General features: G+C 42.6%; 1 protein-coding gene and 1 long non-coding RNA gene across 4 annotated transcripts in view; one reads left to right on the top strand and one right to left on the bottom strand.

Annotated features, from left to right (window-relative positions):
- Window positions 1–9039, bottom strand: part of LOC142834332 (cytochrome P450 4A10-like) — a 41941-nt gene extending 32902 nt beyond the window's left edge. Inside the window, exons 1-9 of one of the 3 annotated variants that reach the window (XM_075946723.1) lie at window positions 8790–9039; window positions 7474–7618; window positions 6786–6830; window positions 6290–6417; window positions 5308–5432; window positions 4779–4933; window positions 4297–4403; window positions 4006–4196; window positions 3777–3910 (exon numbers count right to left, since the gene is read on the bottom strand). In XM_075946723.1, the coding sequence (XP_075802838.1) occupies window positions 3777–3910; window positions 4006–4196; window positions 4297–4403; window positions 4779–4933; window positions 5308–5432; window positions 6290–6417; window positions 6786–6830; window positions 7474–7618; window positions 8790–8978 (1219 nt within the window). In that variant the 5' untranslated portion in view covers window positions 8979–9039. The remainder of the gene's footprint in view (window positions 1–3776; window positions 3911–4005; window positions 4197–4296; window positions 4404–4778; window positions 4934–5307; window positions 5433–6289; window positions 6418–6785; window positions 6831–7473; window positions 7619–8789) is intronic. The other 2 variants (XM_075946724.1, XM_075946721.1) reach the window with 2 other exon arrangements.
- The window catches only part of LOC142834334 (uncharacterized), a 58460-nt gene that overhangs the window by 7103 nt on the left and 35067 nt on the right, over window positions 1–16290 (top strand). The gene's annotated exons all lie outside the window — the stretch shown is intronic.

The raw sequence follows: 16290 nt of genomic DNA, 5'->3' as shown, positions 1-16290 counted from the left end.
GAAGCAAGAAATATATGAACCTGAGTTTTGGGAGTGAATCAGCGGAGAACTTAGGTTTGATGAAGGATTTCTACATAGATGTCCAAGAATTCAGTCCCCAAAATGATCCTCCCATAATTTTAGTGTTTTAGGTGAATTAATAATATTTCAGAGATAGATTTTAGATCATCACCAAAGTAGTACCTGGCAGAGGAGTTTGACAGAGTGAAGTGTGAATCAAAGGGTGATCTCCTGTCATTGCAAAGGTTGATCTAACATCTGGTCATCATTTTACCTCTGCCATCAGCCTGAGTACTTCTCAGGGACTGGACCATATATGACTCATAACATGGGATTCCTTGATCTCCTTCATTTGCTTTGGCCCAGTAAATAAACATGCTTTCCTAGCCTATGTCTGATTCTTTATCTATTGGGTGCATCCTATCAAATAGCATTTGAGAGATAAAGTCATAATACCATAGTAGCTTAATAAGAAGGTGAACCCAAAGAATAACATATAGTTATCCTCCTGGATATTGAAAGTGGACAAGATTGCCGGACAGGGGTTGGGAGCACGGGGGTGGGGGTGGGATGCAGATAAGGGGAGATGGGGAGAGAGAAGGGAGAAGGGGAGGATTGGGAGAGCTTGAGGGAATGGGATGGTTGGGATGGAGGAGGGGTGGATGAGGGAGAAGGTAAGTAGATATCTTAATTAAGGAAGCCATTTTAAGGTTGGCAAGAGACTGGACTCTGGAGGGGTTCCCAGGTGTCCAAGAAGATGTTCCCAGCTTGTTCCTTGGGCAGCAGAGGAGAGGGTGCCTGAACTGGCCTTATCCTATAGCCACACTGATGAATATCTTGCATATCACCATAGAACCTTCATCAGGGGATGGATGGAGATAGAGACAGAGACCCACATTGGAGCACTGGACTGAGCTCCCAAGGTCTAGTTAAAGAGCAGAATGAGGGAGAATATGAGCAAGGAAGTCAAGACCATGAGGGGTTGGTCCACTCACTCAGACAGTGTGCCTGATCTAATGGGAGCTTACCAAAGCCAGCTGGACTGTGACTGAACAAGCATGTGATCGACCCAGACTCTGAATGTGACTGACAATGGGGGCTGACTGTGAAGCCAATGATAATGGCACTGGTATTTGTCTCTACTGAATGTACTAGATTTTTGGGATCCCAGTCTGTTTGGATGCATACCTTCCTAGGCCTGGATGGAGGGGGGAGAGCCTTGGACTTCACACAGTGCAGGGTACCCTGCCCTCTCTTAGGACAAGGGGGAGGAGGGAGAGGGAGTGAGGGAGTGGGAGGAGAGGAGGAAGTGAAAATTTTGAATGGTATTATTTATAAAGCAATAAAAAAACAATAAAAAACAAAAACAAAAAAAAACCACACACAAAAAAGAGTATACCTGAGCCAGGACCCCTGTGGTCCAGGGGTGAGTCTTGGACCTCCAATGCTGACAACCATATAGGTGATAAGGAAAGCATATATGTTTGGGGCAGGGTTTTGCTCTTATCTTTACAGGAAAATACACATCTTCAAAAATTCAAGAGATCCTGAATGTTGGAATGTTGTCAGAATGAAAAATAACTATCCAATAAGGATCATCTAGAAAAAGGAATATGAGTGATGAGATCATGTAATGAATACATATACATTTATATATATATATATATATATATATATATATATATATATATATATAGAGAGAGAGAGAGAGAGCTTGTTTTGGAGATGAACAATGGCTCTGTACTTTTTAAAATCCAAGCATGTTGTTAAAAGGAACATGCGGAGTTTCTGTCTCATATCGGGAGCCATCTGGAATGGGACAGAAAGAATTTAGAAAAAAACTTTACTGTTTCCACATCTGTTTTGTCTATATCATAATCTTTATTGAATGCATGTCTCTATGAATAATTTTTAAGTTTTCCACGATGAACAATAGATTTTCCTACAGATCCTTTTGTTGCAGTGATCTTGAGGTTTCCAGGAAGAAGATGAAGCCCCAGAGCAAAAAACTCTGCCTTGTTGTGATGATAGTGCTACTAAAAGACCATTTTTTTTGGGGGGGGGTACTGGCCCCTGATCTCCAAAATATACAAAAAAACTCAAGAAACTGGTCATCAAAAGAACAAATAATCCAATAAAAAATGGAGTACAGACTTAAATAGAGAATTCTCAATAAAAGAATCTAAGATGGCTGAAAGACACTTTAGGAAATGCTCAGCATCCTTAGTCACCAGGGAAATGCAGGTTAAAACAACTCTGAGATTCTATCTTACACCTGTTAGAATGGCCAAGATCAAAAACATCGATGACAACCTATGCTTGAGATGTTGGAAGGTAAAGGGAACACTTCTGCGTGGCTGGTGGGAGTGCAAACTGGTACAGCTGCTTTAGAAGTGAGTGTGGAGAATTCTCAGAAAATTAGGAAACAACCTTCCTATATACCCAGCAATAACACTTTTGGGTATATATCCAAATGATGCTCATATTTCTCCTTGTACTGCGGGTGATATGGGGATCATGCCACAAGGACATGTGCTCAGCTATGTTCATAGCAGTACTGTTTGTCATGACCAGAACCTGGAAACAACCTAAATGCCCCCTGACTGAAGAATGGATAAGGAAAATGTGGTACATTTACACAATGGAGTACTACATTTTTGGCAGAAAAAAATAATGACAGATTGAATTTTGCAGACAAATAGATGGAGCTAGAAAACTTCATTTTGAACGAGGTAGCCCAGACCCAGAAAAACAATTATCACATGTACTCATTCATAAGTGGTTTTTAAACATAAAGCAAAGAAAACCAGCCTATGAATCACAATCCCAGAGAACCTAGACTACAATGAGGACCCTAAGAAAAACCATACATGGATCAAAACTACATGGGATGTAGAAAAAACAAGATATACTGAGTAAGTTGGGAGCATGGGGACCTTGAAAGAGGGTTGAAGGGGAAGGGAGAGACAGGGAGAGGAACATAGAAAAATGTAGAGTCCAAGAAATCAATGAAATTTTAAAAAATTCTACAAATTATATCAAGGGAAGACGATGATAAAATATATGACAATTAGAGTTGGAGAGGCAGATGAACTGATGAAGAATTTGTACAAACTTATGAATCTTTGCTTGGATTTATTAAGCTGTGTGTAGTGGCACACGTTTGTCCTTGTACTGCGGCTGACATGGGGACAGGCACCCACTGGACATCGAGCCTAGCCTAACAGGTGAGTTACAGATAATCAAAAGACCTCCTGACCTCAAAAATATCAAATTGGATGGTATCAGAGGAATGAACTGATGTTGACTTTTGGCTTCCTCTTGTATGTGCAAAATTGCATGTGTGTTCTCAGCCACAATATGAAAACACACATATATGACAGTGAGGACACATGAAGAATAAGACTGGCTATGAAATTATATACTATTTTCATCTGGATTGAGTCTAGAGAATGAGAATCAAGGAATGTCAGTGTTCCCAAACTGAATGGATGCATCATGAGAACGATACAGATTCAATAGGAGTGTTATCTAGTAAAGGAGAGATGCTTACAATTATTCATGCAAAGCATCAGAATTGAAACCCTTTTACCTTAAGGAGATCCTTTAAGCTTTTGTTTCAGATTAGAAATTGTACTTTATGAGTGAGAAGAATTTATTTACTAAAAGGAAATGAGTAGGATTCAGCAGGATTCAGGACTGTTGAAGCACACAGATTGCTGATCCTCCCTTATCTCTGGAATGAGTTTAAGTGAACTGGCCTTGGAAACTCATACCTTTGGGTAGAGAGCGTCCATCAGGGAAGGTGACAGGTGTACTGAGCTCTCTGACAACACCTGGGACAGGTGGGTAGAGCCTCATGGCCTCCTTGATGCACATGGTGGTGTAGGGCATCTGGTCCAGGAGATCCCTGAAACAAGGTCCATCCTGATGTTCAGGTAGACTGGAGACCAGTGGCTCCTCCTTACCCAAAGAATAGGGTTCTTCCACGTTTTGAACTCTTACCAGGTGATGGAGGATCCATCCCCCAGGAGGCTCTGAACTTCCTCCCTGCATCTCTGTTGGTATTCAGGGTGTGTGGCCAGAGCATAGAAGATCCAGGAGAGTCCGCTGGCTGTGGTGTCATGGCCCTCGAACATGAATGTGTCCACCTCAGCACGGATGTCCTTGTCAGACAAGCTATCCCCATTCTCCTTCTGAGGGAGGCAACAGGTATCATCAGAGCTGTGCTTGTTCCTTGCTGTGTGCTCCCAGGCAGACTCTCTGTGATACACAAACTCTGTGATACACACTCACTCTGGCAAACAAGAGAATGTCCAGAAAATCCAAACGTCTCTTCTTCTTGACCTTCTCCAGTTCTCCCTCATCCTGCAGCTGATCCTTTCTCATCTTGATCACTCCATCTGTTCCAGAACACATAGACCCCAGAGCTACAGTAACCCCATGTAGTGCCATGTGTCTCCTTGCCTAAAGCTATGTGCTATGCATGGATCAGCAAGTAAGGAGTGGACAGGGTTAGAAGACCAGTACCATCTGATACAGGCCAGAATTCCTCTCAGAACCATGTGCCAAGGAAGCTCTTTTTGAGATGCTGAGTTTGATCTCACTAAATGTTACCAATACGATGATACCCATAGAGTCCCTGGAATTCTGACATCCATGTGTGTGATCCAGGCACTATAGGGGCACAGAAGGGCCTAGTTCTGCCTCAGAAGTCATCAACAGCCTCTTTGAGCTAACCCTGGGAATGGAGGGGAGACGTGAGCTACAGACTGAACCTGTATGATCATGGGCAAGTTGACAGGCACGATCGGCCAAGCGGCCATTGGAGGACAGACTGTAGATGGTGTCATTCTGATGAAAGAAGTTCCTCACGCGGGAATGAAATAGGTTGTTCAGGTCTGCAATGGCCTGGATGTAGGTCTTGTAATTTCTGAGGAAGAAGATACAGAATAGATTAGACTGTGGAGAGGTCTGACCTGCAGATAGTTGGACTCTGGGAAGAGATATCCTGTATGGTTGAGATAGATGGCATTGGTGCACACATTAATTCTGCCTTATAACCCTTGTAACCAAGACTACAGAAGGTGGCATGAATATGTAGGCATCCACCTTAGGTAGGGATCAGTGGTCTGTGGTTGGGTCACGGTTGGAGTGTGTCAGGAATTGATCTGAAATGGGCTCAGACTCTTGATTTTTTTTTTTGTGTGGAGTCAAGTGTCCATGTTGCCTCACCTCTTGCATGTCAGATGAGGCCATCCCAGTAGGTGAGACCAAAGGCTCTGAAGTTCAAAGTTTGCCACTTACCCGTCCACCTGGACACTACCCTTGTGGCTGAAGGCACACTTCATGACGGTGTCAAGGGTCATCAAGGAGATGTGTTGAAAGATCTCTATAGAGGAGCCCTGTGCAGTCAGCTGTTCCCATTTGTCCTGCAGTGGGAGGGGAAAATTGACCTAATTTCCACAGAAGACTTATGCTCATATATTGTATAATTTCTATATATTTTCAGATATGTGTTCTCTATGTCCTTCAACTTAGATAACATAAAAGTGTTTTATCTGACAAACGATGCTGTTTTCGGGGCAAAGAAGATGATGTGTCAGTATATACAGAGCTGATCCAACCTGAGAGCATGGTAGGACTTCCATGTATTGAGCACAAGAAAGCCCAGGAAACCACTATGAGCACTTCTAATGGGACTTCCTGTGACTTCAGTTACTATGTATTCATCAAACGTTTGTGGAGAACAATTGAGTCAGAATCTAGACTCTGTTGATAATTCGGTTGATAGTTTGTGATATGGCAAGTTTGGCTAAGACAGTGTGGATTTTGTGTCTGTTTGCCTTTGAAATCAGTCAAGTCCATGCAGAGGCACTGAGACCCAGTGAAACACTGACTCGGTATTGTCCTAGGAAGTTCCTCTGAAGTTGAGGACGTGAAGAGGTAACTGGATTCTCTCTCTACCACAATGCTTTTGCCTTGGGCAATGAATAAGCATGGTCATATTTTGTACCTGGAATATTTCTGTTCTGCCTATGTTGGAAGAACCTGTATTCATACTAGAATACACATGTGGAACTTGTTGGTGTACACTCTGTGTAGGTGAAGAGAGACTGAGAGAGAAAAAAGAGAGACGAGAGTGTGAGAAGATGAGAAAGAAGAGGATGATGATGATGTTTATTACGGTGAAGCTGTGGTAGTCCTAGCAGGATTAGAAGCAGTCAGTGATGTAGAAAGGACAGCGGAGCTGAGGGGAGTAGAGGAGAAGAAAATCAAATGAACTCACGAGCATCAGTTGGACAGAGTCAGCCATGGTTTTCACATAGGGCTTCAGAATGTCATAGTGGAAGGCTGGGGTCAGCATGCGCCGGTGCTGGAACCATGGCTGTCCATTCAGCAAGAGCAAACCATAGCCTGGGCCAGAGATGGGTGTGTGTGTGAGAGAGATGGAATCAGAGAGCCCGTTAGATAAACTGTGTGTGTGTGTTTGGGGTAGGGGGCTCTATGAATTCCCTAGCTTGTGTGACTGATCTACACTCTGTGATGATTACATCTGTGAGATAAAAATTGCAAAGGAGTTAGGGTGTGGTAGACCAACCAGGAACATACTATTAGAAGCAATGAAGGGTGAGAAGCTTTGCTTCTACTTCTTTGGGGCCAGGGAGAGGAGGGCTAGATCAAGGCAATGGTAGCCTGTCCATTTTGTTCTCTGTGAAACAGAGTCACAGGTCTTGGATGCTCTAACTGGGGCCAGACCACATTCTCCATGCAGACACACATACCAATCCAAGGAGCCAGGAATCTGTAGGCTACATGTGCCTTTGGATCTGAAACAGAAACAAGACATGGGATAAGTCAGGCAGCTCCGAGGCAGCTGTGGTGGAAGGCACGGGCTTCTGGGATCTTTTAAGAGCTGTCTGTTGGCAGACTGTCCTGTGTTACTGTCCATTTCCTCTCTCTCCTTCTAGCTTTGTCCTGACAGTCAGGCTTAGGAAGGCAGGATTCATGTAGCAGTAGCTGAATTCCTCCGGAGCACGGATGGTGAATTGGTGAGGAGCAGGCCATGTGCCCATACTCAAAGAGAAGAACAGGTGTGACTGTGTGTGTGTGTGTGTGTGTGTGTGTGTATGTGTGTGTGTGTGTGACAGTAGATCATGAATTAGTTATCCAGTGATTCTAGGGAGGTAACAATTGAGATTTCAAACTCAAATCATAATGCATTTTGAGGCGTGCTTTTCAGTTCTGCAACAATTTACATGACTTATCTTAATTCGATTAAACTGCAAAGAAAGATAAAGACTTTTGGCTAAAGGCTTGAAATTTAAGTTCTGAGTGCTTCTGGCCACATTCTGAGGTAAGTAGAGTGTGTAGGGCAATGGCATAACGCCACAGTCTTGTAGAATTTGACAGCCATGGGCTAGTTACAAATAGGACAGCACAAATTATTTATTCAGAATGATAAACTCTCACCTGACCGGCCCATAATCATCTTCATGTAGTCAGGGTCATAGACTTTAAGATAAGCGCGGCTTCCCAAGAACCAGCGAGGAAAGGCGCTTGGGAAGTTCTCCACAGTTTTCATAATCATCTGTAGCTCCTGATCACCATCGAACAGCTGTTGAGGGAAAGATAAAGAAGTGGGACTCCAGTGTAGTTTTTTGGGCTGGAGACAAAAACAGAACAAGCACAGGAACATAGTTCTACATATGCAGCTAAGATTTGGAACATTTTGATGGACCAAATGTCCATGTGACATTGAGTGTGCTATCACTCAGAGCTTTGCTACACTGTAGATCGGTCCTGAGCAGGAATTGACAGTGCTATTGGGTGAATCCTCAGCTCTGCACACAAGCACCATCTCCATGTCCTTCTAAGAGTATCCATTGCACAAAACTTTGTTGAATGCTTCTTCATGTATCCTCCTACTTAGCTCTGGGACATATTTCCTGTGTAGCAGTGCAAGGAGTCAATACCTTCCATTCATAATATACAGGGTGCTGCACCATCTCCTTCCTGGGAGATCTCAGGCATGTGTGCCTGGCTCTTGACCTGAGCACTATGGTACACGGAAATGATGGTGTGTTTATCCAAATAGCTAACAACACAGGGTGTGTGGAAGGAGAATAGAGAACTTAACAAACCTTGAAGAAATTCTGACATTGGACCTTCATGTGAGGACACTACACAGCCTTATTCCTTTCTGTGCCATGACTTCAGGATTTTAGTCATAATACACCCATGGTGAAAATTCCCTTGTGGTTCTGCGGATCCATTGGGACCAGCTACCAGCTTATCGCTGTAGGTAAGCTCTTCCTGTGCCTGACAGCTCCTGAGATATGTGCCATTGCCACAGCAAGAACCCCATGGTGCCAGGCTTCTATTTCACTGATGTCAAGCTTTGAGCTTGGGAGAGAATAACCATGGAGGACTAGTCAAGTAACCATCTAGAAGGTGTTGGAGAACAGCAGAGGCTGTTGAACATGCTCAGCCTGCAGAAGAGGAGACTAGGTAGGCTCAACCATAACCTTCAAGAGGAGGGCTATCAGTACAGTACAGAGCTGGGTACAGCTAGACAGGTTGAACTACTCTAATGTTGGAGTGTGTCTCATCCTGAGTTCTCTGTCTCATGAAGTACTTAGACTTCTTATACAGTAGGTTTTGTCCTGTAAATTTGATGGCCAGTGTCTGACACCTCCATCCTCCCTGCACCTCCATCCTCCCTGCACCTCCATCCTCCCTGCATCTCCATCCTCCCTGATCTCTGTCCCACCCTTCCCTTTCCATACCTTGTGTCCAAAGAACCAGTGAAAGGGTGGGGATGGGAACTGCTGGAAAGCCTTGAGTAGCCATTGCCTGCGCAGGTAGAAATGGGCCACTTTGAGCAGCAGCAGAAGCAAGCCGAGCACGGAGGCCACTTGCAGGAAGCCAGAGATGCTGCCTGCAAATCTGGTGGGGCTCTGAGCAGAGACACTCATGGTGCGGTCAGTCCTGTGTCACAGACTGCCCTCACTCTTATGAATCCTTCTACCTCCTCTATAAATCATTTACAGACTGCTTATCTATCAGTGGGAAGGCAGAGGTTGCTCTCACAGCGCAATAAGTCAATTAATGTAAATGATTTACCTTGAGGTGCAGAGAAATGATTTGTCAGCTGTCAGTGTCTAAGGGCCACACCTGCACCCACTTTCTTCTCTTTGTGTTATCAAAAACAGTCCTTTGTTTTCTATTTTATTTTTCTTTTCACCATCATATTTTTCTGTATACATTTATAGGGTACAGTGTGATATTTCAACATATAGATGATACACATATTTGTTAGGCACAGTAATTGGGAGGATGGGAGAGGGCTGAAGAGGAGGGGGGAACAGAGAAAATGTATAGAGCAATAAAAATAATAAATAAATAAAAAGCAAAGTTCTTGTATAAAAATAACTATCTGCTGAAGCAGTGTATGACTTGAGGTCTCCATAAACTGAGTTTTCCCACAGGTTTCACGTCTTAATCTGTGTCTTCACTTGTTGCTCTTTAGAGTTCCTTGAGTTCCCACAGCAAACTCAGCACCTACATAGTTTCTGCTGAATTGTCCACATTAAGTGGATTGTGAGTGGTTACTAATTCAGACTGCAGAGCATCTAGGCACTGCTGCCCTTCTCCCTCTAGGCCTCATGGGCAGTGCAAGCTTGTGATGCCAAAGACTGGTGAATGTCTAGCATCATTTCTGGGCCATTCATCTGCTGCCTAGAAGGGGTTGAGCATCCTAAATCGATGCTGAGCACATCTTCCAGCTCCAGTTTCTTTTGACTGGATAAATCTGAGCATCACCTCAGGGGATTTTTCCATGAACATGTCAAAACAAATGCATGCGTGCACACATGCATGAGCACACACATAGGTTTTTTTTTTTTGCTATGTTAACCATTATATCTTCCATGGTCACCATTTTTCCATGGATAGCCTTGACAAAAGTACCCTCTTCCAGAGTGGAGGTGCAGGAATTTAGAAATATAGTAAAGAATGCAAAGACGTGAACAAAAATAATAAAACGCAAAAACATAGAGGATAGTATCAGGAGTGAATTTCAGTGAGTACTGAAAATTCACCTGTGTTTTATTTTCCAACAGCTTAATATACCCCTGATTTCAAAATGTAGGAGTAGAACAAAAGGACTGCATTAACATACAAATTGAAAGTCATGGGGTATATTCATCCCTCAGGCCCTAGACCAATCTCTCTGTAGGCAAACCACTCCTTGGTGGAATCCCAAGTTATTTCCATAAAAGGAACTGGAACTTAGTTGGGTCCTTAGATTCAACTTTTTGTTTTAGGTGGGAACCAACTACTTCCCTTTTTTGGGATCACTAGGTCTGACAACTAGCCACACCTGTGGACAGCCTTCAGGGAGCAGAACTCTGATTTACAACTAGGTGGGACCTTTGTTTGAGTTCGAAGCAGGATAACCTTGAATGAACTAAAAGCAAGTCCCAAACTCTCTGACCTTTGGCCCTTTTGGGCCTGGACAATCATTGATGTTTATGATTTTATTATTTCTACTGCTTCAGTTAGGTCTGGACTCATTTCTGTGAGGTAATAGACAACATGAACCTGGTTTTCCTTGACATTAGGTTTTTCTGATTGTGGACTCTTTCTGACAATTTTTTTGTCATAATGACCCAGGTAGTCAGGCTAGGCAGGTTCATGGGTGCCTTTTCAGCACCATGAACTTCAGATCTTCCTTCTTCATCCCTGTCTTGTGTTGTTTTTCTGGAACCAGTGGGTTTCTTTCCATTTTTCCACACCATCTTATGAGGTTTTTTGGACAGCATATAGTTGAATTTCACTTTTAAAATCTATTCAGCCAACATAATTCTTTTTAATTGGAAATTTTAATCTTTTTCTGAAAAGTTTCTGTTCTGGACTCTAACGCTAGTCTACTACAGCCTTGTTTGTATGTGACTTGGCTTATGCCTTTTGTTTTTAGAATTTCTTGCTTTGGACTTTTGAAAGCTTGAATATAGCATATCGTTGACAAGACCATATCAATATAATCTAAACAGAGTCTTTTAATTTATTATACTTAAATGCCAATGTATTTCTTAATGTTTGGAAGGCTTTAAGCTGTTATTTAACTAGACTTATTTATTTATCTATTTATTTGTATGTGTGTTGCACATGCATTTCATCGTGTGTGTGTAGGTCAGAGCACAACTTGAAGGGTCAGTTCTCTCCTATTAGATGGGTTCCAGAGGTGAAACTCATGCCATCAACTTGGAAGCAGGAATCTCTAACCACTAAGCCACCTCACCAGCCCCCGTGAAGTAGGTTTCTTTTCATTCTGTAACTCCTACAATGCACATATTTTTACCCATAGAGTCTTGTTTACCTTATATACTTTATTCTCTCTCTCTCTCTCTCTCTCTCTCTCTCTCTCTCTCTCTCTCTCTCTCTCTCTCTCTGTCTAGTTCAGTTTTTTAAAATCCTGTCTTCAAGCTCTGAATTCTTCCTTCTTTTTTTGCATGATGTAATCTGCTAATGAAATTCTCAGTAGTATTTTTATTTCATTTCTTGAGTTCTCTGTGGTGTTTTTATTTAAAAAACATTTCCATTTTACATACCAACCCCAGTTCTCCTCTCTCCCCTTCTCTCACTGTCCCACCTGTCTCCCATCTCACCCCCACATCTAAGGCCTCACTTGGGGAGTCAAGAAGTCTGGCATATCCAGTTGACGCTGGAACAATCCCATCCCCCCACCCCATCCCCCTGTATCCAGGCTGTTTGGTTCATTTTATGATCTGTATTTCTTTTTATATTTTCCCATTCAGTGATGGATTTTTTTTGGCATTTTGCTTTGTTTTGTTCTGTTTTTTTGAGACAGGGTTTCTCTGTGTTGCTTTGGAGCCCGTCCTCGAACTAGCTCTTGTAGACCAGGCTAGCCTCGAACTCAGAGAGATCCACCTGCTTCTGCCTCCTGAGAACTGGGATTAATGGCATGGGCCACTACTGCATGGCTGTTTATTTTTCAAAAGTCTGAATTCTTCCATATCTTTTCAAGTTTCCTTAGAATCATCATTTTGTGTTTTTTCTTAAGGCATTCCATTGATTTCTTTTGTAATAATTGCTGTAAAAATATTCTTTATTATGTTAGCTGTGTCTTCATTGTCATTGCTGTGTGTGTCATTGACCACTTGCCTTTGCTGCTTTGGTAGGAGAGGTTTTTTTTTTTTATTTTTTGTTTTGTTTTGGTTTTTTTTTTTTTTTACAAGAGACTCACTTCTGTAAAGGTACCCATTATATTAGTAGGGTAGCAACACTGGTTTTACTTCTAGCATTATGGTCTCCATGATGCTTCTTCACTTACTATATCAATATTGAAGATACCTGTGTGTGTGTGTGTTTCAGTGGTCTACCCACAGGTATTTGCCGGCTCTTCCTGATAGGTCCTCTTAAGAAGTTAGTCTCTATAGCTGTGAAGACAAAGCATGCTGTTGTGTCTGAAGATGGGTAGGCCACATTTTAGTTTCTGTTGTTTACACCAGATAGGGCTGATATGATAGACCCAGGAAAGCAAGGCATGATGGAGCAGCCCTGGAAGGGAGGATGCTAGTCCGTGTCTGAGAGCCTCAAGGGACAAGGCTGCTGAAAGATCACAAAGGCACATCATTGGGTGCATAGTAGTGAAAAAGGCCATGTATCACTGTCTGACAGCTGTGTGCACCAGGACCCTCTGGAGGTTTTTCAGGACAGGGTTTCCCTGTGTAGTCCTTGATGTCTGGAGCTCTCTTTGTAGACCAGGCTGGTCTCATGTAGATCCACTTGCCTGTGCCTCCCGAGCACTGGCAGTCAAGGTTTACATTACCTTGTCCAATCCAATCTCTGTATGTTCTGATCAGACAACACAGCAAACCTGGCAGCAGGAATGTGGTACTCTTCAGTGTCTGTGCTGTCCGTGCATGGCCCCAGGGACAGACCTGACTGGGGTGTTGAGGGAATGAAGAAATGACAAACACATATACAGAGACACAGACACACAGGTATAGATGGGATTCAGTGGAGTGGAGTCTCTGGTGGAGAAGCTGAAGTTCCCCTTCACATGTTTAGTGTGTTTGTTTATATGGTTGAACAGAGAGGCAGGGTTTTTAACAAAACTCAATCAAGGAGACAGATTTAATTAATCATGGTAGTCAAAGATTCTTTAGTTGAGCTTTCTTTATACTCTCCAGTGGAGAAAGACATGATAAATGCTTTCTGCACACACTACCAATATCTGTACATGGACCAGAGAAGGCTTTGCTGTTCCTCTGAGATTCACCTCAGGAAAGTGAAGCTTTGCCATTTTCCTACAGCTTTGAGGCTAGGCTCCTTGAAATGGCCATGCCCATGTCAACAACACACATTCACTCAAGGCTTCATATATTCAGGGCTTTTTCCACTCCCCACAGTTGTCTGAGGACCACACAAGGGCCAAGGTACAATAGCAGGCTCAGCTAGGAGATCAGTTAATGTTCATTGGTTGTGCACTGTTTCTTCATGGGGACTTTACTCACTGAATTGATCAGGGCTGGCTGCCCAGGTACTCTTAGGGCTTCTGGTGAGAGGAAAGGGCCTCTAAGCTGTTTCCTATGGCCTTGGTAGAGCAGGCTACTTTGTGGAAATTTAGGAAGTTGATTGTTGCTGATTGGTTACATTGTGGGATTCTGGGGGAAAAGGTGGAGCTCAAGATGGTGTCTTGCAAGAGAAGGCTGAGTGGTGACTGTGTCTGAATTAATGCTGTAGTGTGAGATTACCTGAGAGTGCTGCAAATGGGCTCTGGCTTCTCTAAGAGCAAGTGTTTTAGATGCTTGTGTGTTGGACAGGAAGTACTCAATGCATTAATGTTGGCATGAAGCTTAGGTTTGATCTCATGTGAGGAACTACAACAGTAGATGTTGTGTCCTCCTTTACTAGGAGATCGTGTCACTCTTTACAAGGACATCTTTGGTCTTGGGGGCTCTGTGCAATGTTTGTTACTACCTTTGTGCACTATTCTAGTGGAATAGAGCTTGATTTACTTGGTTTTGGCCCTTGTTATAGAGGGAAACACAGCAGATACATCCAGCCAGCTGTTCTGCTGGTGATTTTCCCCTGAGCACTTACTGTGTGCCAGGCAGGGTGGTAGGGAGTGTACACATAAGAAGAAAAAGAGACACCAACTTTAGCTTAAAACTACTCAGTATTGTTCACAGATTTTCAGTAAGTATAGTTAGTGTTGTCTGAGGTTTTCTATCCCAACACGTCACACAGCTGTTTAGCCTTAAAGATATCACACAGACATCCACATTAGTTGTAATATGATTGGTCTATTATCTCAGACTTCTTATTAACTCTTATAACTTATATTAGCCCATTATTCTTGTCTATGTTAGCCATGTGGTTTGGTACCTCTTTTGGTGAGGCAGTCACATCTTGCTTCCTCTGAGGCTAGATGACAACTGAAGACTGTGCTTCCCTGTTCCCAGAATTCTCATTGCCCCACCTCTACTTCCTTCCTGGTTACTGGCCAATCAGCATTTATTTAAAGTATAAGCGACAGGGTACAGACCATTGTACACAGCACTCCCCATTTTTTAAAAGAAAACAATTACTCTCAATATAATATCTTTTGTTTAGCTTTTCTTCTGACTATTATCCATAACAACTTGTAACTAACATTCTAATCAAAGAAAAATATCCATAGTCCATTATTTTGGGAATGTGGGTGTAGTTTTTTAGGCTACTTCCTGTTGGTTGGAGGCCTAAAGAAAATTTAGAATTATGATCAAGTCATGACTGGAGTATCCTGTAAGGCTTGATCATCTCAGGTAGCAGTCTTGAATCTGTTCTGGATGTATAATTCAGACATCCGGGCTATATGTTCCCACTAGAGATTTCTCAGGTGGTCTTCCTTGATCAAACCTGATTTTTCTTAACTCAGAACGAATCCACAATCTCTCATTTCCTGTGGAAACAAAAGCAAAACCTCTTCTCCAAAGTAACATACATTTTGACTTCAATTTTGAAGTCAAGGTATTTTCAAAATACCTATCTTGGATTAATTCATCAGCATTTATAAATAAATATCCTTTTGTAGCTGTTGCACTTTCCTCAACATTCAAACAATTCAAAGAGTACAATATAACATGTGGTATTCAGATTTCTGTATATTTTTCATCTTTATGTGGCTTTATTTTAACCTTTCTTTTATTTTTTAATTTTTGCGTTTTTGAAACAGGGTTTCTCTGTGTATCTTTGTCCTGGAACTCACTCTGTAGACCAGGCTGTTCTTTTTTTTGGGGGGGGGGGGTTCAAGACAGGGTTTCTCTGTAGCTTTGGAGCCTGTCCTGGAACTAGCTCTTGTAGACCAGGCTGGCCTCGAACTCACAAAGATCCGCCTGCCTCTGCCTTCCAAGTGCTGGGATTAAAGGCATGCGCCACCACCGCCCAGCTGACCAGGCTGTTCTTGAACTCATAGAGATCTGCCTGCCTCTGCTTCCCAATTGCTGGGATTAAAGGTATGTGCTAGCACACCTTGAACTGACAGAGGTCTGTCTGCCTCTGTCTCCCAAGTGTTGGGATTAAAGCTGTGTGCCACCACACCCAACTATTCTCTTTCTTCATTTTAAGGACTCTATCCTTTTTTCTTTTTTTCTCAAGCCTACATATATTTTTTAACACACTGTAAACCATTTAGAGGTTTTCTTCACCTGAAACTCTCTTTACTATATATCCCTCATTTTCTGACCACATGAGTCTTTGATTTGCTAAGTGATACGGCTAGGATTAAAACCATGGCTTTGATGGCTGGATCCAGCCCATTCCTTAGCTTTCTGAGATTCCTCATGGTGGAGGTACCAGCTGGAGCCATGTTTATTGCCACAACTCTATGGCATTTCAAGGTCTGTGCCACTAACAATAAGCATGCTGTAGGCTATTTATAAACACCATTTAAGTGATTTGTGGCAGAGTCTCTCAAAAGGGCTAAAGCTGAGTCAGGAAGCCTCTGTGAAATGAGAGCGCTTGCCCATAGCAAACAGAGCCCACCCAAGAAATTGCTGTTATCCATAAGCCATGCTTAACTCTATTATTTTATGTCTAGAATTACTTCCCAAGCTCTTTCAGGCTTTATGTAGATGCAGTTGTCCACATGTTGGGCACCATTCTGTTGTCTGAGGTGTTCTATCCCAACAGGACCCACAGCTGTTTAGCCCCAAAGAAATCACACAGAGGTCTACATTAGTTATAAACTGATTGGCCTATTAGCTCAGAGGTTAGTTT

This window comes from Microtus pennsylvanicus, chromosome 13 (assembly GCF_037038515.1).
Source record: "Microtus pennsylvanicus isolate mMicPen1 chromosome 13, mMicPen1.hap1, whole genome shotgun sequence".
Lineage (NCBI taxonomy): Eukaryota > Metazoa > Chordata > Mammalia > Rodentia > Cricetidae > Microtus > Microtus pennsylvanicus.
This window is presented reverse-complemented; position numbering and strand designations above follow the sequence as displayed.